This window comes from Pantherophis guttatus, chromosome 18 (assembly GCF_059756535.1).
Source record: "Pantherophis guttatus breed Tessera chromosome 18, ASM5975653v1, whole genome shotgun sequence".
NCBI classification, from domain to species: Eukaryota; Metazoa; Chordata; class Lepidosauria; order Squamata; family Colubridae; genus Pantherophis; species Pantherophis guttatus.
The window spans coordinates 4,523,119-4,544,653 of NC_142080.1; the positions used below are offsets into that span (position 1 = coordinate 4,523,119).

The following is a 21,535-nucleotide window of genomic DNA, read 5'->3' on the forward strand; positions in this document are numbered from 1 at the left end:
GGTTAAAATTCAGTGGTTCTAGGGTAGAATTTTTTTTTTTTGTGTAATATACTTGTGCTTTTTCCCCCCTAAAGCAATCTGCTCTCATTAGAAGCAATTTTTTGAGCCGAACACAACTTTTAGAAGCCCAATTTCTTAGTTTTGGGAACCAAAGGTACCGCAGATTTTTGCCGGAGTTGTTAAAACTGAATCGCTGCAGTTATTCCGTGAGTCACAAAGGTTGTTAAGTGAATCTGGCTTAACTTCGCTTGACAGGAGGTCTCAAAAAGGGGATTCCATCACCTCGGGACACAGCAACGGTCCTAAGAACGAACCAGCTGCCAAGGGCCCAAATTTTTTTGATCACAGGACAAATGGGGATGCTACGACGGTCATAAGGGTGGAAAAAAAAAACCCCAATCCTAAGTCACTTAGTGCTGTGGGTCACTAAAATGAACTGTTGTAAATCGAGGAGGATTATACATTATAATGGTATAAGGATATATATAATATAATGATAAGGATCTTTATACAACGCTGGCATTGGCAAAATCCCCATCGGTCAATGGCAAAAGGCAGCTTGACTTGGCGCAGCTGACATCTTGCAACTGACACCTTTAATATTATTTAATAAAAACCACCTGCCTACCTAACCAAGATCCATGGATAAGGATGCCAAATCTGGTCTAAAACCTCTGGCTGGTCATGCCACACCAACTATTATTTTTATTTTATTATTTTATTTTATTTTTATTTATTTTATTTTATTTTATTATTTATTTGTATTTATTTTATTTGTATTTATTTATTTCATGTATTTATATGCCGCCCTTCTCCAGAAGGACTCAGGGCAGCGAACACAAGTTAAAAACATGTACAACAAAATCCCATTTTAAACCAAATTAACTAATAAATAATAAATAATAAAACCCAGAATCACCAGTCAGCCTATTTGCTTGAACAGCCAAGTCTTCAGGTCGCAACTCATTCCAGAGGGATGATGATGATTGATTTATTTATTTATTATATGTCTATGCCGCCTTTCTCCCGTAGGACTCAAGGCGGTGTACAGTCAAGAAAAATACAGGTACACAAACATCATAAAATTGCTAATTAAAATGATTATTATAACATAAGTTTGACCCAATTAAATAGAACCTAAAATTAGATAACATTTTTAAAAAATGATGATGATGATGAATATGATTATTATTTTATTTTATTTTATTTTATTTTATTTTATTTTATTATTATTATTATCCGCTCCACGCCAGAAACATCTGTGCGTCCCTCTCTCCTTTCTTACCGGGGTGAATTAGAGAAAGGGCGAACGCGGAAGCCCTGCTCCGCCGGCACTGGAACTGTCTCCTCTCGCGCGCCGTACGCCTGGAGAAAGACGTTAAAAGAGGGAAGGCGCTCAGCCTCGCTCGCCCGTCGCCGCCATGTTGACTGCTGGCGCGCCGAAGCCGGCCCGGGCGGCGCCATGTTAGGGCTCGGCGCTTTTTTTCCCCTGCAGCACATGGCGGGAGAGGGCGGCTCGGAGGCGGCGGCGGCGGCGGCGGCGGCTTTGCTGAATGGCGGGGCGAACGGCGAAGAGCCGGGCGGGAAGCGAGCCCGGTTAGGCTCGGCTCCTCACGCTCCCCCTGCCGGGAACCGGGCGACGGTGGTGCTGGGGGCGCAGTGGGGGGACGAGGGCAAAGGGAAGGTGGTCGACCTGCTCAGCCTCGACGCCGACCTGGTCTGCAGGTGCCAGGTGAGCCCCTCGGCTCGGCTCTGCTCGGCTCTGCTCTGGGGAGTGGGTGGGGGGGGTGGACTACAAGCCCCATCCTCCCCAGCCATTGGGGGGAACGACAAAGCCCATCCGCCCCAGTTTTAAGTCCTAGCCTCTGCGGCTGGGGACTTCAAAACTCCCAGGTTCATGAATTTGGGGGGACTACAAATCCCACCCTCTTCAGGTTGGGGGGGACTACAAATCCCATCCTCTCCAGATTGGGGGGACTACAAATCCCACCCTCTCCAGATGGGGGGGACTACAAATCCCACTCTCTCCAGATGGGGGGGACTACAAATCCCACCCTCTCCATATTGGGGGGGACTACAAATCCTACCCTCTCCAGATTGGGGGGGACTACAAATCCCATCCTCTCCAGATTGGGGGGGGGACTACAAATCCCACCCTCTCCAGATTGGGGGGGGAAACTACAAATCCCACCCTTTCCAGATTGGGGGGGAACTACAAATCCCACCCTCTCCAGATTGAGGGGGGACTACAAATCCCACCCTCTCCAGATTGGGGGGGACTACAAGTCCCACCCTCTCCATATTGGGGGGACTACAAATCCCACCCTCTCCATATTGGGGGGACTACAGATCCCACCCTCTCCATATTGGGGGGACTACAAATCCCACCCTCTTCAGATTGGGGGGGACTACAAATCCCACCTCCATATTGAGGGGGACTACAAATCCCACCCTCTTCAGATTGGGGGGGACTACAAATCCCACCCTCTCCATATTGGGGGGACTACAAATCCCACCCTCTCCATATTGGGGGGACTACAAATCCCACCTTCTCCATATTGAGGGGACTACAAATCCCACCCTCTTCAGATTGGGGGGGAACTACAAATTACACCCTCTCCAGATTGGGGGGGGGACTACAAATCCCACCCTCTTCAGATTGGGGGGGACTACAAATCCCACCCTCTCCATATTGGGGGGACTACAAATCCCACCCTCTCCATATTGGGGGGACTACAAATCCCACCTTCTCCATATTGAGGGGACTACAAATCCCACCCTCTTCAGATTGGGGGGGAACTACAAATTACACCCTTTCCAGATTGGGGGGGGGACTACAAATCCCACCCTCTTCAGATTGGGGGGGACTACAAATCCCACCCTCTCCATATTGGGGGGACTACAAATCCCACCCTCTTCAGATTGGGGGGGACTACAAATCCCACCTTCTCCATATTGAGGGGGACTACAAATCCCACCCTCTTCAGATTGGGGGGGACTACAAATCCCACCCTCTCCATATTGGGGGGACTACAAATCCCACCCTCTCCATATTGGGGGGACTACAGATCCCACCCTCTCCATATTGGGGGGACTACAAATCCCACCCTCTTCAGATTGGGGGGAGCTACAAATCCCACCTTCTCCATATTGAGGGGGACTACAAATCCCACCCTCTTCAGATTGGGGGGGACTACAAATCCCACCCTCTTCAGATTGGGGGGGACTACAAATCCCACCCTCTCCAGATGGGGGGGGAACTACAAATCCCACCCTCTCCAGATTGGGGGGGAACTACAAATTACACCCTCTCCAGATTGGGGGGGGAATTACAAATCCCATCCTCTGCAGATTGGGGGATTTACAATCCTATCCTTTGTAGCTGGGGACTCCAAATCCCATCCCCCACAATTGGGGGAACTACAAATCCCACCCTCTGCAGATTGGGCGACTTAAATCCTGTCCTCTGCAGTTGTGACTTCGACTCCCATCCTCCACAGCTGGGCAACTACAAATCCCATCTCTTGCAACGGGGTGTGGGGACGGACGGGGACTGCAAATCCCAACCTGTGCAGTTTGGGGGACTCGAATCCTATCCTATCGTCTGCTGCAGCTGGGGACTTCAAATTCCATCCTCCACAGTCTGCACGGGGCTGCTTTCTCACAAACGTGTGGGGGGGGGGGAATGGATTCTCCCTCCTTTATGGGCGGAATACAAAGCCCATCCTCTGCAGCTTTGGGGGGGGTGGACTCCAAACCCCATCCTTTGCAGTTGTGGGGGAGTTGGCTGAGGAATTCTGGGAGTTGAAGTCCACAAATCTTTCGAAGTCCTTTCTCAAAGTTTTGTCCTTGAATCTCCTGTTGTCGGTGTAATGGGTGCAGCCCGGCACGTGTGGGTCCAGGTTGTGTAAACACAGCCTTGTGTGTTTTTTTGTTCTCCCCCTTTATCAACACCTACCTCTTTGATTTTTCTCTCCCCCGCAGGGTGGCAACAACGCAGGACACACCGTCGTGGTGGACACGGTGGAATATGATTTCCACCTGTTGCCCAGCGGAGTCATCAATCACAACGCCACTTCGTTCATTGGTGAGGTTTCATCCCTGTGTCCGTGCAGGTAGTCCTCGAGTTACGACCGCAATTGAGCCAGTGGTGGGATTCAAATAATTTAACAACCGGTTCTCTGGCCTAATGACCGGCTGGGTGGGCGTGGCCAGGCGGTTTGACAGGCAGCGCTCAGTCTCTGGTACCCCCTGGGAGCAAAAACGGGCCGTGGGGGTGTGTGTGAATGCGCCCCCCACAACCTGTTTTGGGGCTAGGAGGCTTCCCTACACTTTCCTGGGAGCCAAAATGGGGCGTGTGGGACTCCTAGAAGGGGTGGGGAGGGGCGGGGCTAGCCAGCAGTTTAACTATCGATTCGCCCGAATCGGCTGAATCCCAGCACTGAATTGAGCCCAAAATTTACGTTGCTAAATCAAACACTTAAGTGAATTTTGCCTCATCTTATCACCTTTTGTGCCACAATTGTTGAATCATTGCATTCGTTAAGTGAGTAGCGCGGTTGTTAAGTGAATCTGGCTTCTCCATTGACGTTGCTGGTCAGAAGGTCGCAAAAGAAAATCACGAGGGACAGTGCGACTGTCGTAAATATGAATTGGTCGCCAAGAGTGTGTGAATTAGGGTCACGTGACCTTGGGGGGGGGGAGAATGCTGCAACGGTCGTAAGTGTGAAAAATAATCCCAAATCACTTTTTTCAATGCCGTTCTAACTCTGGACGTTTACTAAACCAAACGGTTGCAAATCAAGGACTATCTTAAGAATAAAACCCCGAGAAAATACTTCAGTATGGTGATGCTGTCTTCTTATTCCAGGGAACGGGGTCGTAATCCACCTTCCGGGACTCTTTGAAGAAGCTGAGAAGAATTTAAAAAAGGGACCAGGTGAGTCCTTCTCCCGAGCAATTTGGCATGGAGGAAAAGAGCGCAGGAAGTAAAAGAAATAAAAATGACATTGAACCAATTGCCTTTAATTTCCCTCCCGAAATAAACTTGGCCATTGCCAACATTTTCTTCTTGGGATTCCCATCATCAGCGTCACTTTCATGGAAGTCCACCATGAAAGTCCATAAGGGTCTTGACATCTGTAGACTCCGTTAAGCTTTCCGTTCCTCCAAATTGCGGTTCTGGGAACCCCCCGTGTTCCCCAAATCCCGAACAATTAATTTCTCCTTTAAAGAAATAAAAATGGATGGGATGATCCTGAAGTTGCTAATTCTCATAAGCGTTGAGGTGAAAGAGAGCTGATGTTCTCCAAGATTTGATGTCTACCTGACATTTGTTCTGACCTGGGCGTCCTTAGAAAGTATAAAGCACAATCTTAGTCCCACAAAACCTCTTTTATTTATACGACTTTAAATTACTTTCGTTTACAGTCCGCAAGGCTTGATAAAAAAGTCTTTCAGAGGAAGGTTATCAACACCCACCTTATCTCACGTGGAATGCTGCCAGAGAGCTAATTTCCAGACGCAGAGCAAGGCCAAACTTGGCACAGAGTCACAAACAGAAGTTTCAAATCTTGAATCGGACGGATGAACTAATTGCTTCCTGCAAAAGCTCACGTCCCGTTTGCTTCTCTTTTATATCTTACGGGAGGGGCCAATCATCTCCAAGCCTTACTTCCAAGTCGACCCTGTTTCCTTAATTGTTCTTGTCGTCTGGCAGCTCAGTGCATGCGCACACTGGGAACAGGCTCCCGCTGTTCTTCTGCGTCGCTGATGTCAGACTCCGGAGGCAGCACATAACTATCAGATGGCCTTGGTCCCCTCTCTGCCTCCGATGCAGAACCCTCGTCCGAGCAGGACTGGCCCAAGTTCTTCCCCCACCTCCTCACTGTCCGACTGCTGCCAGCTCTGCTGGCCCCCAGCGGGCCACAACAAGATTTTCTTGAGCTTCCCCCTCCGAGACCCCCGAGCTGCCCTTGTGAAGCCCCCGACCTCAGTTTATTTCATAACTGTCCCAGTTATTTTTGTTCCTAAAAGGAACCGTAATGGAGGTTTAATCTGAATCTTGGTTAGGGTCTCTACGATTGGGAGAAGTCGCTCCATTATTTTGGCTCTGGGGACAACGAATCGGAGTGAAAATTGGAAATGGCTGATGGCGGGAGAAGGAATAAATTGCATTTTCCAGGACTATAATATTAAAACATTTTGCTTCCACAGGGTTGGAAGGCTGGGAAACCCGAACTGTGATTTCTGATCGCGCTCACTTGGGTAAGTCTTAGAAAATGGGGAGATTTTGGAGGGCCCTGATCTTGCAAAAACTGGAGAGACAGTGAGGAAAGAATCAATACTTTCCATCTCACCTCTACTTACTTATTTGCTTATTTATATATTAGTTTACAAATAACTCCAGGCGGTGAATGTATCCAACATACCTTCCTCCTCCTCCTCTTTTTCCCACCACAACAACCTTGTGAGGTGGGCTGGGCTGAGAAAGAGGAATGGCCCAAACTCACCCAGCTGGCTTCTATATTTAAGTCAGAACTAGAACTCACTGTCTCCGGGTGATTGGGCCAAAATCACCCAGCCGGCTTTCATACCAAAGGCAGAACTAGAATTGACAATCTCCTGGCGATTAGGCCAAAGTTACCCAGCGCCTTTCATGCCTAAAGTGGGATTAGAACTCACTGTCTCCTGGTGATTGGCCCAAAGTTACCCAGCGCCTTTCATGCCTAAAGCAGGACCAGAACTCACTGTCTCCTGGTGATTGGCCCAAAATCAGCCAGCCGGCTTTCATGCTTAAAATGAGACTAGAACTCACTGTCTCCTGGTGATTGGCCCAAAATCAGCCAGCTGGCTTTCATGCCTTAAGCAGGACTAGAACTCTCTTAAGCCTGGTGCCTTAAACCACTGGACAAAACCGGCTCTCTTATATTTCTTTAGTGTTTAATTTCCACCAAGCCGTGGACGGCATCCAGGAGCAGCAGAGGCAACAGCAAGGAGGGAAAAAGTAAGTGGGACATTGGGAAAGAAGAGTTGAAGCTTTGCTCTCCCAAAACACTCTCAAGACCAAGGGCGGAAATGATTCAGTAGGCTGAAATGGAGAAGTGGCGGCCTTGCGAGGTAGTCCAGGCAGGAGACACACCCAGAAGAACTTCCTCTGACTTTATTGAACAGTATCGTGCTGGTGTGAAAGTACACCTCTTCCCGCCCCCCACCTTCACCTTGACATTTGAAGACACTAGGGAGGGTCCCTTCTGAACCGCTTTCTCCATCCATTATGCAGCTGAGGGTTCAGAAGTCTCTTATCTAACCCTTCCCCTTTTCATCCATCCCTCAAGGTCTTTCTCACATACTATTACAGCCATCTCCTTTACAGCTGGAAAAACTAAGGGTCCCTTCTGAGCCTCTTAACCCTGCCTGTTATACGTCTGAAGGCTAAGCTATCTCTTATCTGACTGTTCCTGGGTAGAGTTTCTTTCCTCCGTCTTCCAAGGTCTTTCCCACATACCTGCACCCCTCTGAACTCTTTTCGTAGATCTAGATTCTCCTTCCCTTCCTTTACATCCCAAGACAGTCTAGGGAGGGTTCCTTCTGAACTTCTTCATCCATCCATTATGTAGCTGAGGGCTCAACCGTCTTTTATCTGAGCCTTTCCTTGGCATCTTTTCATCCATCCCTCAAGGTCTTTCTCACATACTATTACAGCCATCTCCTTTATAGCCCGAGAAACTGCCTGTCCATTATGCAGCCGAGGACTCGGCTCTCTCCTATCTGACTGTTCCCTGGGCAGCATCTCTTAGCTCCATCTCCTAAGGTCTTCCCCATATACCATTCCAGTAATCTCCTTTACATCCTGAAAAACTAGGAAGGGTCCCTTCTGAGCCTGTCCATTATGCAGCTAAGGGCTCAGCTGTCTCTTATCTGACTGTTCCCTGGGTAGCATCTCTTAGCCTGTCTCCCAAGGTCTTTCTCCTTTACATCCTGGGAAACTAGGGAGGGTACCTTCTGAGTCTTTTGCCTTGTCCATTATGCAGCTGAGGGCTCGGCTGTCTCTTATCTCTGTTCCCTGGGCAGCATCATAGCCCCGTCTCCCAAGGTCTTCCCCACATACCATTCCAACCGTCTCCTTTACATCCTGAGAAACTAGGGAGGGTCCCTTCTGAGTCTTTTGCCCTGTCCATTATGCAGCTGAGGGTTCAGCTGTCCCTTATTTGAACATTCCCCCTCTACCGTGGCTCTTTTCCCAGTCTCCATTCTCACATACTCCATGGACCTGGTTATTTACGGGACCGCCTACTACCACAAGCAGCCTCCCACCGGCCGGTACGTTCTCATAGAATGTCGACTGGCGGCCCCCAGGGGGAGGGCCTTCTCTGTGGGGGCACCCACTATCTGGAACGAGCTCCCCCCAGAGATACGGAGGATCCCGGATCTGCGCACTTTCCACCGTGCTCTTAAGACCCTCCTATTCCAGCAAGCCGGCCTGGCCTAATTTTCTCCCCTGTTTTAAAATTCTTTTAAATCGAAATTTTAATCTGTTTTAAATTATTGGGATTTTTTAATTGTCTCGAGCTAAATTATTTAATCTGGTTTTAATTATGTTTCTAACTTTTGTATCTATGTATTTTATTTTGTGCCTGTTCACCGCCCTGAGCCCTTCGGGAGTAGGGTGGTATATAAATTGAATAAAAACAAAAAACAAAACATACCATTGGATAATATTACAGGTAGTCCTTGACTTAACGACCACAATTAGTTGCCAGACCTCGGAATTTTGATCACGGGGATACGGCAACCGCCGTAAGTGTGAATAATGATCCAAGTCCCTTTTCTCAGTGCTGTCGTAACTTTGAATTGTCGCGCCACGAACTGTTGTAAATCGAGGACTATCTGTAGTTGGAATGAGGGTGGGAAGTGCCCTTTTAGATCCTGTTCGATGCCCTGTTGGTTTCTCCCAACAGTCTGGGCACCACCAAGAAAGGCATCGGTCCTGCCTACGCTTCGAAAGCTTCACGAACCGGGCTGCGCATTTGTGACCTGTTGGCAGATTTCAACGAGTTCTCCAAAAAGTGAGTAATTTGGGAGCTGGCAGCTCTTAACCACGGGATGGGGGGAGTAGAATTGGGCATTGAATCCAGGGATGCCACTAGTCCTCATTGAGGATCGGGGACAGGCACAATTGCAGTGTAGTCTCTGCATAAGTGTGTTAAGGATATTGGTGTTGTGTTACCAACCAGCAGAGTAAATGCACAAGGAAACGTTGCTGAGAGCGATGAATAAGAGATATGCAAACTGGTTTTATCAAAAGCTTACTTTATAGTAGAAAAACAGTCTCATAGTCTTTAAATCAAGCTGGCCTCGCCTAAATCTTCTCCCTTTTAAGTGTAAATTTTAAATTTTTACTGTATTTTAAAATATGGGTATCAATTCAGCCAAATTTATTTAATTCATTTTATTCGATTTTAAATTTTGTATATGTATGTGTTTTATTTTATGGCTGTTCACCACCCTGAGTCCTTTTGGAGTAGGGCGGTATACAAATCAAATAAAAGTAAAAAAAAGTAAAGTAAAGTCATTGCTGCTGCACAGAATTTTGCTACTGCACATGTGATAGCATAACTAGAAGGTTTGAAAGCTGTTTAAAGTTTGTTTTGAACTTTTTGTCATTTTAATCTATGTTTATAATTGTCGGAGATTTGTATATAGAATCTTACCGGAAGCCGCTCGGAGTCAGCTTTGTACCGTGAGACTAAGAAATTGGATAAATGATCATAATAATTTGGAAAGTTAACGAATTGACTCGTTTCAGATTCAGGGTTTTGGCCCAGCAGTACAAAGCCAGCTACCCAATGCTTAATATAGACACGGAAGCCGAACTGGAACAACTAAAGGTATTTTGAGGCATCCGGGCGGGGAGGTTTCCTGAAAATGTGTGTTTATAACTGGTTTAATCTGTAGTTTGCAGACTCAAATACAGCCAGTCCTCAGAGAATAAATATGAAAGCAATGTATTGTAAAAATAGATGAGTAAAGAAGAGAAATGTTAGGTTTATGTTACTTTATCAGTATTATTATTATTTAGTATTAATATAAGAATGAATGTCCGAAATGAATTACGGTGGTAAGTTTAGTTGTTAAGACAAAGGATTTTATACCCAGACGACACACTGTTTAATGAAAGATGGAATGTTTGTATTAAAAGAAAAAAAAAATTTTTTTTTTTAAAAAGTATCTTCCAACTCTCTTAGTATATTCCCCCCCCCCCCGATTTAATTCAATCTTGCCAATCTTTCTCGATCGGCAGATCTACGCCGAGAAGATCCGGCCCCTGGTGAAGGACGGGGTTTATTTCATGTACCAAGCTCTGCATGGGCCTTCCAAAAAGATTCTCGTGGAGGGAGCCAACGCAGCTCTCCTGGACATAGATTTTGGTAACGTCCCTTTTTGCAAATTAAAATTCACTGTTTTGGTTTACAGCTGTTCTTTTCTGAATCAAAAACGGCCCACAAGCCAGCTTAAAGTTGGTATCTAGGTTTGTTCGGTGTGCAGCATTTGTCGTCCTTCAAACCACAGTTTATTACCGTATTTTTCGGAGTATAAGAAGCTCCGGACTATAAGACACCTACCTTTTTTGGGGAAGAAAACAAGAAAAAAAATCTGCCTCTGCCTCCCAGCAATTTGCCTCCTTGCAGCAAACAGCAAGTTTCAGTTTCAGCACAGCCTGATTAACCCAAGAAAAAAAAATCTGCCTCCCAGCAATTTGTCTCCTTGCAGCAAACAGCCTGTTTCAGTTTCATTTTAAGCACAGCCTGATTAGCACAAGAAAAAAAAATCTGCCTCTGCCTCCCAGCAGTTTGCCTCCTTGCAGCAAACAGCGGAGGAGTGCGGAGGCAGCAGTGGGCAGTGGCAATCCCTGCAGCCTGAAACAGCTGATGGTCGGGAGGCAGATCCAACCGACAGTCAGCTGCTTCTGCTAAACAGGCTGTGCTGCAAATGAAACTGAAACAGGCTGTTTGCTGCAAGGAGGCAAATTGCTGGGAGGCAGAGGCCAAAGGGTGGGGGCTTAAAAAGCCAGGTCTTATGCGTTGACTCCCAGCTAGAGCAAGAGATGAGGATGCTGGACTTTCAGCTGAGGAAGAACCTAGCTGCCACGTACATGTTTTGTAAACGCAAGGTTCTAGTCCTCATTGATCCTAAGATAAGACCGATTGCAGTAGGAACCTGAGAAGCAATTGGATGAGTCGTCTTAGTATTGTTGGAGGTGACAGATAGAACAGAATAGAGCTGGAAGGGATCCAGCCCCCTCCTGAAGCAGGAGATCCTATATCATTTCAGAGAAGTGACTGTCTAGTCTCTTCTTAAAAACTTCCAGTGTTGGAGCATTCACAACTTCTGGAGGCAAGTTGTTCCACTGGTTAATTGTCCTCACTGTTAGGAAATGTCTCCTTAATTCCAGGTTGCTTCTCTCCTTGATTAGTTTCCACCCGTTGTTCCTTGCCTTCAGCTGCTTTGCAAAATAAGTTGACTCCTTCCTATATTGTGGCAGCCCCTCCGATAACTGGAATACTGCTATCCTCCTTTTCTCTGAGACTAGCCAAACCCAAATCCTGCAACCGTTCTTCGTATGTTTTAGTCTCCGGGCGTTTGATCATCGTAGTTCAGGAGTCGGCAACCCGCAGCTCTGGAGCCGCATGTGGCTCTTTCACCTCCTCTGCTGCGGCTCCCTGTCGCTCAAAATCTGCGTCACAACCGCCAATGTGCGACTCCCGCCGGCACGCGATTTATTGAACTTTTCTACCCCCGGTAGGCCAACCATGGATAAATCCAAGAAAATAAAAGTTTCAGAAGAAAACAGAACGTTTAATTCAACTACATATGCTAGTTTTGTGGCTCTGAAGAAATAGACATTGGAAGGGTTTTTGTGGCTCCCGGTGTTTTCTTTTCTGTGGGAAACGGAGTCCAAATGGCTCTTTTGAGTGTTTTATTTATTTATTTATTTATTTATTTATTTTTCAGATTTCTATACCGCCCTTCTCCTTTCGGACTCAGGGCGGTGAACAGCCAAAGTAAAACATTTGTACGCAAAAGTTAAAATAGATTTAAAATAATTAAATAAAGTTTGGCCCATAATTTAAAACATTTCAATTCAAAACCAATTTCAGATTTTAAAAACCCACCATAAAATCAGGACAGCCCGGTTAACTGAAAAAAATAGGTTTTAAGGGCCCGACGAAAAGTCCGGAGGTCTGGGATCACTCGTATCTCTGGGGGTAGATTGTTCCAGAGGGTAGGTGCCACCACAGAGAAGGGTCTCCCCCTGGGGGTCGACGGCCGACATTGTCTGGCCGACGGCACCCTGAGGAGTCCCTCTCTGTGGGAGCGAACTGGTCGGTGGGAGGCAATTGGTTAGGATTAGTCTTAGTCGCTCTTCTCTGCACCTTTTTCCAAAGTCTCGACCTCTTTTTCGTAGTACGGTGACCAAGAATTGGTTGCATAGCGGTGTGAACTTCTAACTAGATACTCTAACCTTAAATTTGCAAGTGTCGCTGACTCAAAAAAAAAAAAACTCCTTTTGTAGCCCCCCCAAAATGTTCTCGTCTCCCCCAAAGGTACCTACCCCTTCGTGACCTCCTCGAATTGCACCGTTGGAGGGGTTTGCACCGGCCTTGGCATTCCCCCCCATTACATCGGCAAGGTATATGGCGTAGTGAAGGCGTACACCACCCGCGTCGGCGTGGGGACCTTCCCCACCGAGCAGAACAACGTAAGTCCCTGAATATTGGAGGTGGGTCTTCCCCAGATGTTATAGAAAAAAAATGTTTTTCAAAGGAAAAAAAAAGCCTCTGCCGATCAGGCAAGTCAGCTGGGATCGTCAGAGGCTTTTAAAAAAAAACAAGAAAGCTTCTCCCGATCAGGCAAGTCAGCTGGGATCGTCAGAGGCTTAGTATCAGCGTCCCAACACTGACATATATAAAGAGAGGAGAAGCTTGAACTTTTGCCTACTAAATTCCTTTGAAGATTCTGTCTCCTCAGAGATGGGAGATGGGGGGAGACATTCCTGTGATCTGACGAAGAAGAGATCAGGAAAATGACTTGGAAGATAGCCAATGAGAAGCAGAGAATTGGGGATCGGAAAGGGAGGGATTGGGGGGGCAAAGGTCAGTACTGACCGCGAAAGAGCCAGGATCAGATCGCTGCGCTCAAATACAGAGAAAATTTCCTTAAAAATCGGCAGTTTGGAAATTCACTTATTTTGAGATAGCATCGAAACCTGACACTTAGTTTAAAAGCGTTTTTTTTTTTTACAACCTCTTCAACCGAAGAGGTTGTAGAAAAAATGGTTTTAAAAGTGTTAAAAAAAAAAAAAAGTTGGCCACGCCCACTCGGTCATATTCAAGCCACGCCCACAGAACCGGTGGTAACAAATTTGACATTTCACTACTGGGAAGGATACTATAAAATCTCCATTCCCACCCCACTCCAGGGGAAGGATACTGCAAAATCCCCATTCCCTCCTGATCAGCTGGGACTCAGGAAGCAGAGAATAGATGGGGGCAGAATTTTTACTACCGGTTCTCCGAACTGCTCATGCATTTAAATGTTTTTTGGGAGGGCTTATTTTTCGGGGAGGGCTTATTTTAGCGCATGCGCTCAAAAGCCCAATTGGGCTTATTATCAGGGGATGTCTTATTTTCGGGGAAACCCGGTATTTAATTTTTTGGGGGGTTGGTGTCTGAATATTTCGGCAGAAAAAACTGGGATTTGCCTTAAGGGAGTGTCTACGCTCCGTACTTTTTTTTAAAAAAAATCTCCTTTGCAGGAGATCGGCGAGACGCTCCAGACCCGAGGACGAGAATTCGGTGTCACCACGGGCCGTAAGCGTCGCTGCGGCTGGCTGGACCTCGTCCTGGTGAAATACGCCCACATGATCAACGGTTTCAGCGCGTGAGTCTCTTCCAAATTTCTTTTTCTTTTCTTTTTTTTCCTCTTCCTTTTATTTTTCTTGTTCCTTGCGGGATTTGAACGTCCTGTGAAGATGGTGCTCCACTAGAGGGCGCCATTTGAAGAATGACGCCCCCCCCTAGTGGACAGATGACGCCCCCTAATGGACAGAGGAGACTTCTGCTTTCTGCTTTTCTATGCAGCTTAGGTAGTCCTTGACTTAGCGACCCCGATTGAGCCCCCACATTTTATGTTGCTAAGTGAGAAATCGGCGAAGGGAGTTTGGCCTCCCTTGCCACCTTTTGTTCAGCGAAGCGCTGCGGTTGTTTAAATCAGCGACGCCGTCGTTAAGTGAATTCGGCTTCCCCCCCGTTGACTTGGCTGACCCAAAGGTCGCAAAAGGGGATTGCGTGAGCCCCCCGGGATGCTGCAACCGTCATAAATACGAGTCAGTTGCAAAGCAGCTGGATTTTGCTTACATTACCGCCAGGAGGCTGCAACGGTCGTAAGTGTGAACAATAATCCTAGGAGGATGTTTTTGCTTTGATCATAACACTTTTCTTTTTTTTGGGACGCTTCCTAGGCTGGCTGTGACCAAGCTGGACATCCTCGACACTTTTGAAGAGATCAAAGTGGGTGTGGAATATCATCTGGATGGGAAGCAGATTCCGTATTTCCCAGGTGAGAACTGAGGACTTTGGGGTGCAGACCCATAAGTCCCAGCAGGCTAAGGAACTGTTGTTGGCCTCTGTATCAATGGAAGAGGCTAATTTGGAGTCAGAGTTGAATTGGGGGGGTTCCTTGATGCTCTCTGAGCTTGATGGTTTTCTTGGAGACATTTCGTGACCCAACTAGGTAACCTCATCAGTTTTAGGAGGGAGAGGGATTTGCTGCAAATGGATGAGGTTACCTAGTTGGGTCACGAAACGTTGGCAAGAAAACCACCAAACTCAAAAGAGAGCAACAAGGACCCCCACAGTCCTCCTCTTCCTCTCCCTTTTCCCCCTCCCTTCCTCCTCTTCCTCACAAAACCTTCTAGCACTGATGACGTTGCCTGGCTGGGTATTGAGACGTCTGCAAGCAAATCACTAAGCTCAAGAATACACCAAGGACCCCACAGTCCTCCTTTCTTTCTTTCTTTCTTTCTTTCTTTCTTTCTTTCTTTCTTTCTTTCTTTCTTTCTTTTTTTTTTCTTTCTTTCTTCCTTCCTTTCTTCCTTTCTTCTTTCTTTCTTTCTTTCTTTCTTTCTTTCTTTCTTTCTTTCTTTCTTTCTTTCTTTCTCCCTCCTTCCTTTTCCTCCTCCTCCTCCTCCTCCTCCTCGCAATCCCCACTCCCTTCTAGCACTGATGAGGTGACATAGCTGGGTCACAAAACGTCTTCAAGAAAACCACTAAGCTCAGGGAGCACCAAGCACTCCTCCTCCTCTCCGCTATCCCCATTCCCTTCTAGCCAGGGTGGATTTGATTTAAATCGAGTTGATTTAAATCACGATTTAAATCACTAGTAAAAAGGCTTGATTTAAATCAACTCGATTTAAATCATCATTTTTAAAGAGCAACTGTCCTCTCTGCTACTCCTTTGACCCGCTGTTGACTCACCGATAGTCCCAGTGTTGCAGAATAGACAGCCTCGTGCTACATAACTAAGCTCCATTTCATGCTGAATAAACTAAATTATTTATCTATCTTAAATAGAAAACTATCTTACGATAGTTTTTTATTAAAATAAATTCGATAAATATCAAAAAAATCCGATTTAAATCAAAAAAATCTGATTTTTTTTTATTTTTTTTTTTAAAAAATCATTGATTTTTTTTTTTAAATCATTGATTTTTATCCACCCTGCTTCTAGCACTGATAATGTTACCTAGTTGGGTCACGCAACGTCTGCAAGAAAGCCCCCGAGCTCCGAGATCCCCAAGGACCCTAACTAAATCCTCTGTTCCTTCCTCTCGCTGTCTGCAGCCAATCAGGAGCTCCTGAACAAAGTCACGGTCAAGTTCAAAGACCTACCTGGATGGAGGTGTAGCACCGAGGGAGCTCGTACCTTTGCCGACTTGCCCGCCGAGGCCCAGGCTTACATCCGGTTTATCGAGGACTATCTGGAAGTGCCAGGTGAGCCTTTTGGACAGTCCAAAATTGGCTTGTTTTTTTTTTTTGTTTGAATTTTTTTTTTTTTAATTTAAAACCGCTTAGAGAGGGCTGCAAAGCACTGTGAAGCGGGATATAAGTCTTAAGGGCTATTGCTATTCTGTAATTCTGACCGATGCCAGAATTACCCCTTCCTGGGGGAATTGATTTCCTGGTGGTCTCCTCTTTAGATCTCACTCCACCTAATTCCCCCTCCCTCTTCTCTCTTTTTCAGTCAAGTGGATCGGCGTGGGGAAATCTCGCAAATCTATCATCAAGCTCTTTTGAAGTCCTCCTGCCTCCCCTCCCCGGACCGAAGGTAGAAGCTGTTTCTACCCTCAAGTTCGTTGAGCCAAGCAGCTGAGGATGCCCGCTCATCCTTCCTAAATGCACTCAAGCCAGACCCCCCCACACACACCCCTTTACTAGAGAGAACACAGCGCCCCTTCCTCAGTTTCCCTCCCTCCCTCCCATGTAAAATTTCCTCTTGGCCCTTGATTGTTTGGGAAGAGAATTAGGACAAGTTCTGGCTGCCAGCTGAGCTTTACACATAGGGACGCGGTGGCTCAGTGGCTGAAAACGTTGAGCTTGTCGATCGAAAAGTCGGCAGTTCAGCGGTTCGAGTGCCGCGTAACGGGGTGAGCTCCCGTGACTTGTCCCAGCTTCTGCCAACCTAGCAGTTCGAAAGCAGGTTAAAAAAAAAATGCAAGTAGAAAAAATAGGGACCCCCTTTGGTGGGAAGGGAACAGCGTTCTGTGCGCCTTTGGCGTTGAATGATGCCGGCCACATGACCACGGAGACATCTTCGGACAGCGCTGGCTCTTCGGCTTTGAAACGGAGATGAGCACCGCCCCCTAGAGTCGGGAACGACTAGCACGTATGTGCGAGGGGAACCTTTACCTCTACCTTAACCTGGCTGGCAGCTGAGCTTTACACATCTTTCCAGGACAAATTTAAGGGCACACACTCCACTTTTTGCACCCCATTCCTTTCTTTTTCCCCCCTCTCCCTCCCTCCCTCCCCAATAAGTTGCCATCGATCACCCCTAACCTTGATCTGACCAGCATTCGTGGTTCACCGTCTCTTTCTGCGTTACTAATCCCTTTGGTCATTCCCTGGCAGTCAGCCTTGACCCCATGTTTGAGGTGTCTCTCCCCCCATCCCCTCCAGCCAGGTGTGTGTGTGGGGGAGGGAGTGGTTCATGGGAATTGTAGTCCTCTGGTGCAAAAACCGGCCTTCCGTCGATTGCCTACCGTACTACAAGTAGTAATTCCACCAAGTGTCAGCTGGCGGTGAGGAGCGCTAGGAGCTGTAATTTCCGTATCTTATCTACTGTATAGAACTGGGCGGTAAGTAGCTATCTGGGGGCGGGGGTGGGGGGGAAGGTCCGTCGTAATTTCGAACCGTCACAAAGGGGATCCGTCGTAAGTCGAGGACTGCCTGGGCCCTGTTCCTGCCACTGGAAACAAGCGCATTGTGAATTGCAGAGGGTTTTGTGCTGTCGAAAACTCTTGACGCGCCGCCCGATTTTTTTAATATTTAGCTTTCTATATTTAAAAAAAAAAACAGCACGCTTTCTATGTTTAAGCCTAATTGTGGAGATCTCCTTCAGGGATCGCTAAATTATGGAAGCACTCCCTGTAGATTGTGTGGTTTTTTTTCCCCTTGGGGACCTTAATCAGGACTAGCCTCTTTAATTGCCGATGGCTAACAGGGGAAGCAGCCATTTGGGATGTTAAAGCTTTTTAGATTTCTACTTGCACAAACCTCTCTCACTACATCCAAACACACAAAACTTTAGTGCTTTTAGCCTGACTTGCTCTCACTTCGGTCGTTCGTTTGTTTGTTTCCGGCAATTGCCAAATCTGCCACCAAAAGCAATAAAAGAATCACGATTTATTTTTTATAAATCAGTTGGAATAGTGAAAGAAAAAAAAATTTTTTTTTGGCTGTTCTTTCCTCTCTCTCTCTTTTTTTTTTTTTAAACTTCCCCAGGTTGTCATCGTCGGCTCAACTTAACGATCGTAAATTGGAAGCAAAATTTCCGTCTTATAAAGTCGTTGCGGTCGTAAGTCGGGTGCAATTTTACGACAGTTTTTTTTTTTTAATGGCGGGCCGTTTTAACAAATCAGACCGATGGGTTAAGCGAATCCGGCTTCCCAACCGGAAGTGCCGTTTTAACTTCGGTCGTTAAACGAACGGTTTGGTTGTAAGTCGAAGACCAAGACTGTTCCACGCGCACACGGCCGTTTTGATCCGATCCTGGAAGGTCGATCCGGAAGGTTGTGAATCGAGAGATCTCTTTGGGGATCTTTTTTTTTTTTTTTTTTTTTTTTTTGAGCGAATCCTCCATTTTCCCCACCCCGTTCTGCCCGAATTTTTTTTTTTTTAATTTGATTTATATGCCGCCCTTCTCCGGAGACTCAGGGCGGCTTACAATGCGTTAAGCAATAGCCCTCATACTTTTTGTATATTTATACAAAGTCATCTTATTGCCCCCACAATCCGGGTCCTCAATTTACCTACCTTAGAAAGGATGGAAGGCTGAGTCATCCTTGAGCCTTGGCAAGATTTGAACTGCAGGCAGCTGGTCTTAATAACAGGGTGCTTTAGACCACCGTACTACCAAGGCTCTTTTTTGAGCAAATCCTCCATTTTCCCCACCCCGTTCCGCCCGAGTTTTGTAGCTCAATCACTCGCGATCCGCAAGACCTGAACTCCAGTAAATTTTATTCACTTTCCGTGCTTTTCTGACATACAGAACGGGTGAAAAGTTGTGAGAAGAACCATCGGCTTGTCATGGAAACCTTCTGCCCTTCCTGGGGGAGGTGGGGGAAAGGGGGGGGGGGAAGACCTTCGGGGCAGGGGGGGAGGAAGAGGAGGAGGAGGAGAGGGCTGGCTTCAATAACCTCGTTTCGGAGCTAAACTTTTTTAACCATGGTGTGAAGTTGGTGGGAACGATGTTGGACGTGAATGCCGGAACGAAACTCCTTAGGTCGGATCCTGGGGGTTTATGGAATTGCAATGCTTGCTGACTGTTTGATCTAATTGAGGGAGGGTATTTGAGTACCCTGATTTTTCCCCCCACCCCCTAAGCAAACCACAGCTCCCCCCATCTTTGGGGGGGGCGGAAATGAGGTGGTTCCTTTCATAATAATGCTCTGTATTATTCAAAGGATCTGCTTCCTGGGTTTGGAAGCTTTTGCGAAAACAAGAATTGTGGAGGGCTCTCTGCAGGAGAAAATAGATCTGCCATGAAGACAACCTCCCCCCCTTCTCTACCCCCAGTGAATAGGAGCTTGGAGGCCAAGCGTCCTGCAATAACCCAACTCCATACAGATGGATGAGTATAAGAGGGGTGAGGGGGTGAAGGAAAGGGACACGACTTGGTGTCGGGGATGAGGGGCAAGTGGATGGGAGCAAAAATAGTTCAAAGCAGGGCGCAGAAGAATTTCTTTTCCCGGAAGGGGTTTTCCGAGGTGGGCACAGGGCTAATGAGGGGGTCCTCGCAGGCGTGGGCATCGCAGTAGGTCATCAAATCGGCAGCCGCTTTGGACACCTAGGGAGGATTTGGGGTGGGGGGGGAAGAAAATTAGAGAATGGCATTCATCTGCTGGAGAGGTAGCACTTGTCAATCAACCAGGGTGGATTTGATTTAAATCGCATTGATTTAAATCACGATTTAAATCATGATTTAAATCACTAGTAAAAAGGCTTGATTTAAATCAACTCGATTTAAATCATCATTTTTAAAGAGCAACTGTCCTCTCTGCTACTCTTTTGACCCACCACTGTTGACTCACCGATAGTCCCAGTGTTGCAGAATAGACAGCCTCGTGCTACATAACTAAGCTCCATTTCATGCTGAATAAACTAAATTATTTATGTATCTTAAATAGAAAACTATCCTACGATAGATTTTTTACCCCAAAAGTTTTTTATTAAAATAAATTCAATAAAAATCAAAAAAATATGATTTAAATTAAAAAAAATCCGATTTAAATAAAAAAAATCCGATTTTTTTTTTGATTTTTTAAAAAAAAATCATTGATTTTTATCCACCCTGCAATCAACTGTATTTAGAAAATCAAAGTTACAAGTCTGGGCTGCAGTACTCTATATAGACCCTAGGTGGCAGACTAGAGAAGAAAACCAGCTACTTAGAATGGTAGTTGCTGCCAGCTAGTGGCTGCTCGCGGTTTTGCAGCCTTGTTGGTTGCCACCGTTTTATCCACGGTCGTGTTTCGCTACCTAACGACTCGAAGATGCAATGCTGGCAGGGGAAATCTGGGACTTTGAACTCCACCGACCTTCGAGCCGTCACTGTTGAGTAAACTAGCCCGGCGTCTACCTTGCCTCCCCCGCCCCCCCTCCCCTGTAGGCCTTTTCCTCACCTTTATTCGGCACATGCTGGCCTCAATCTTCAGCTGTTCCACCATTTTGCGAGCTTGGCCGATGCTCATTGTGCTGTTGACGGGAGTTTCGCCCTTCATGAGGAAACCTGCTGAGGACATCAGAGAGGAGAAAGTCCATCCAAAGACCGTTTTACCGTAAATTGAGACCTTGAAGACGTGTTCTTCAAAAGCGGCCCTAACTGTTGTGGCTCGCTGGCAACCAGCAGAGCTGGCAGCAGAGTCGGACAGTGAGGAGGTTGGCGAGGAATATGGGCCAGCCCTGGGGGGGCTGGGGAAAGTTCGGACGAGCGCTCTGCGTCGGAGGCAGAGAGAGAGAGATAGTAGCGAGGCAGAGGAACAGCTGGAGCCCGTTCCCAGTATGCGCATGCCAGAAAACAAGAACAACTCAGAAAACAGGGTCAACTTGGGAGTAAAGCCACACCTCGGAGGTGATCGGCCCCTCCTCTAGGAAACAAAAGAGGAACGAACAGGAAGTGGGCTTTTGCAGGAAACAATTTGTTCGTTCCGTGACTCTGAGAGACTCTGTGCCAAGTTTGGCCTTGTACTGTGGTTGGAAACTAGTTACATGGCAGCTTGCCAAGCGAGATAAGGTCTGTGTTGATAAATATTCCTTTGAAAGACTGTTTGGATAAGCCTTGCTGACTGAATGAAAGGAATTCAGAGTCGTGTAAATAGAAGAGGTTTTTGCGGGAAACCCAAGCCTCCGCTTCCTGCTTTTTAAGGGAGCCTACGTCAGAACGCTAACTCTATCCTCGCAAGCGACTTCGCTAGAAGTAGAATTTGCTGAATCGTAGCTTAGGGCTACGTCGCAGTATTGCCGGCGACCACTGGAGGGCGCCCACTCAGTTGCAAAACCAGTACAGCAATGCATTGCACCACCTAGTGGGCGTCGGTAGGTTTGCATACACACCCCATCATGGTCAGTTCTCTTAGGAGTTAAACCCAAGTAGAAAATACAACTGGGGGGGTGGGGGGGTCTTACGAACGCGAACCAAAGGGTACCGACCCTGTGTTAACACCTGCCTGAACTTCCAGAGGGCAATTTCCCAT

The 21,535-nt window shown here is 46.8% G+C and overlaps 2 protein-coding genes across 2 annotated transcripts; one reads left to right on the forward strand and one right to left on the reverse strand.

Moving 5' to 3' along the window:
- Nucleotides 1-1,390: 1,390 nt before the first annotated feature.
- LOC117660000 (adenylosuccinate synthetase isozyme 2-like) lies at nucleotides 1,391-21,179 on the forward strand. Its single transcript, XM_060685042.2, has 13 exons — nucleotides 1,391-1,732; nucleotides 3,985-4,087; nucleotides 4,871-4,939; nucleotides 6,217-6,267; nucleotides 6,940-7,006; nucleotides 8,961-9,068; nucleotides 9,809-9,890; nucleotides 10,304-10,430; nucleotides 12,609-12,763; nucleotides 13,820-13,944; nucleotides 14,525-14,622; nucleotides 15,906-16,055; nucleotides 16,306-21,179. The coding sequence occupies exons 1-13, from the start codon at nucleotides 1,463-1,465 to the stop codon at nucleotides 16,356-16,358; spliced, it is 1,458 nt and encodes a 485-aa protein (XP_060541025.2). The 5' UTR covers nucleotides 1,391-1,462; the 3' UTR covers nucleotides 16,359-21,179.
- On the reverse strand, nucleotides 19,489-20,565 carry GNG3 (G protein subunit gamma 3). Its single transcript, XM_087881096.1, has 2 exons — nucleotides 20,465-20,565; nucleotides 19,489-19,629 (listed from the first exon to the last, which is right to left on the reverse strand). The coding sequence occupies exons 1-2, from the start codon at nucleotides 20,561-20,563 to the stop codon at nucleotides 19,501-19,503; spliced, it is 228 nt and encodes a 75-aa protein (XP_087737222.1). The 5' UTR covers nucleotides 20,564-20,565; the 3' UTR covers nucleotides 19,489-19,500.
- Nucleotides 21,180-21,535: the final 356 nt, after the last annotated feature.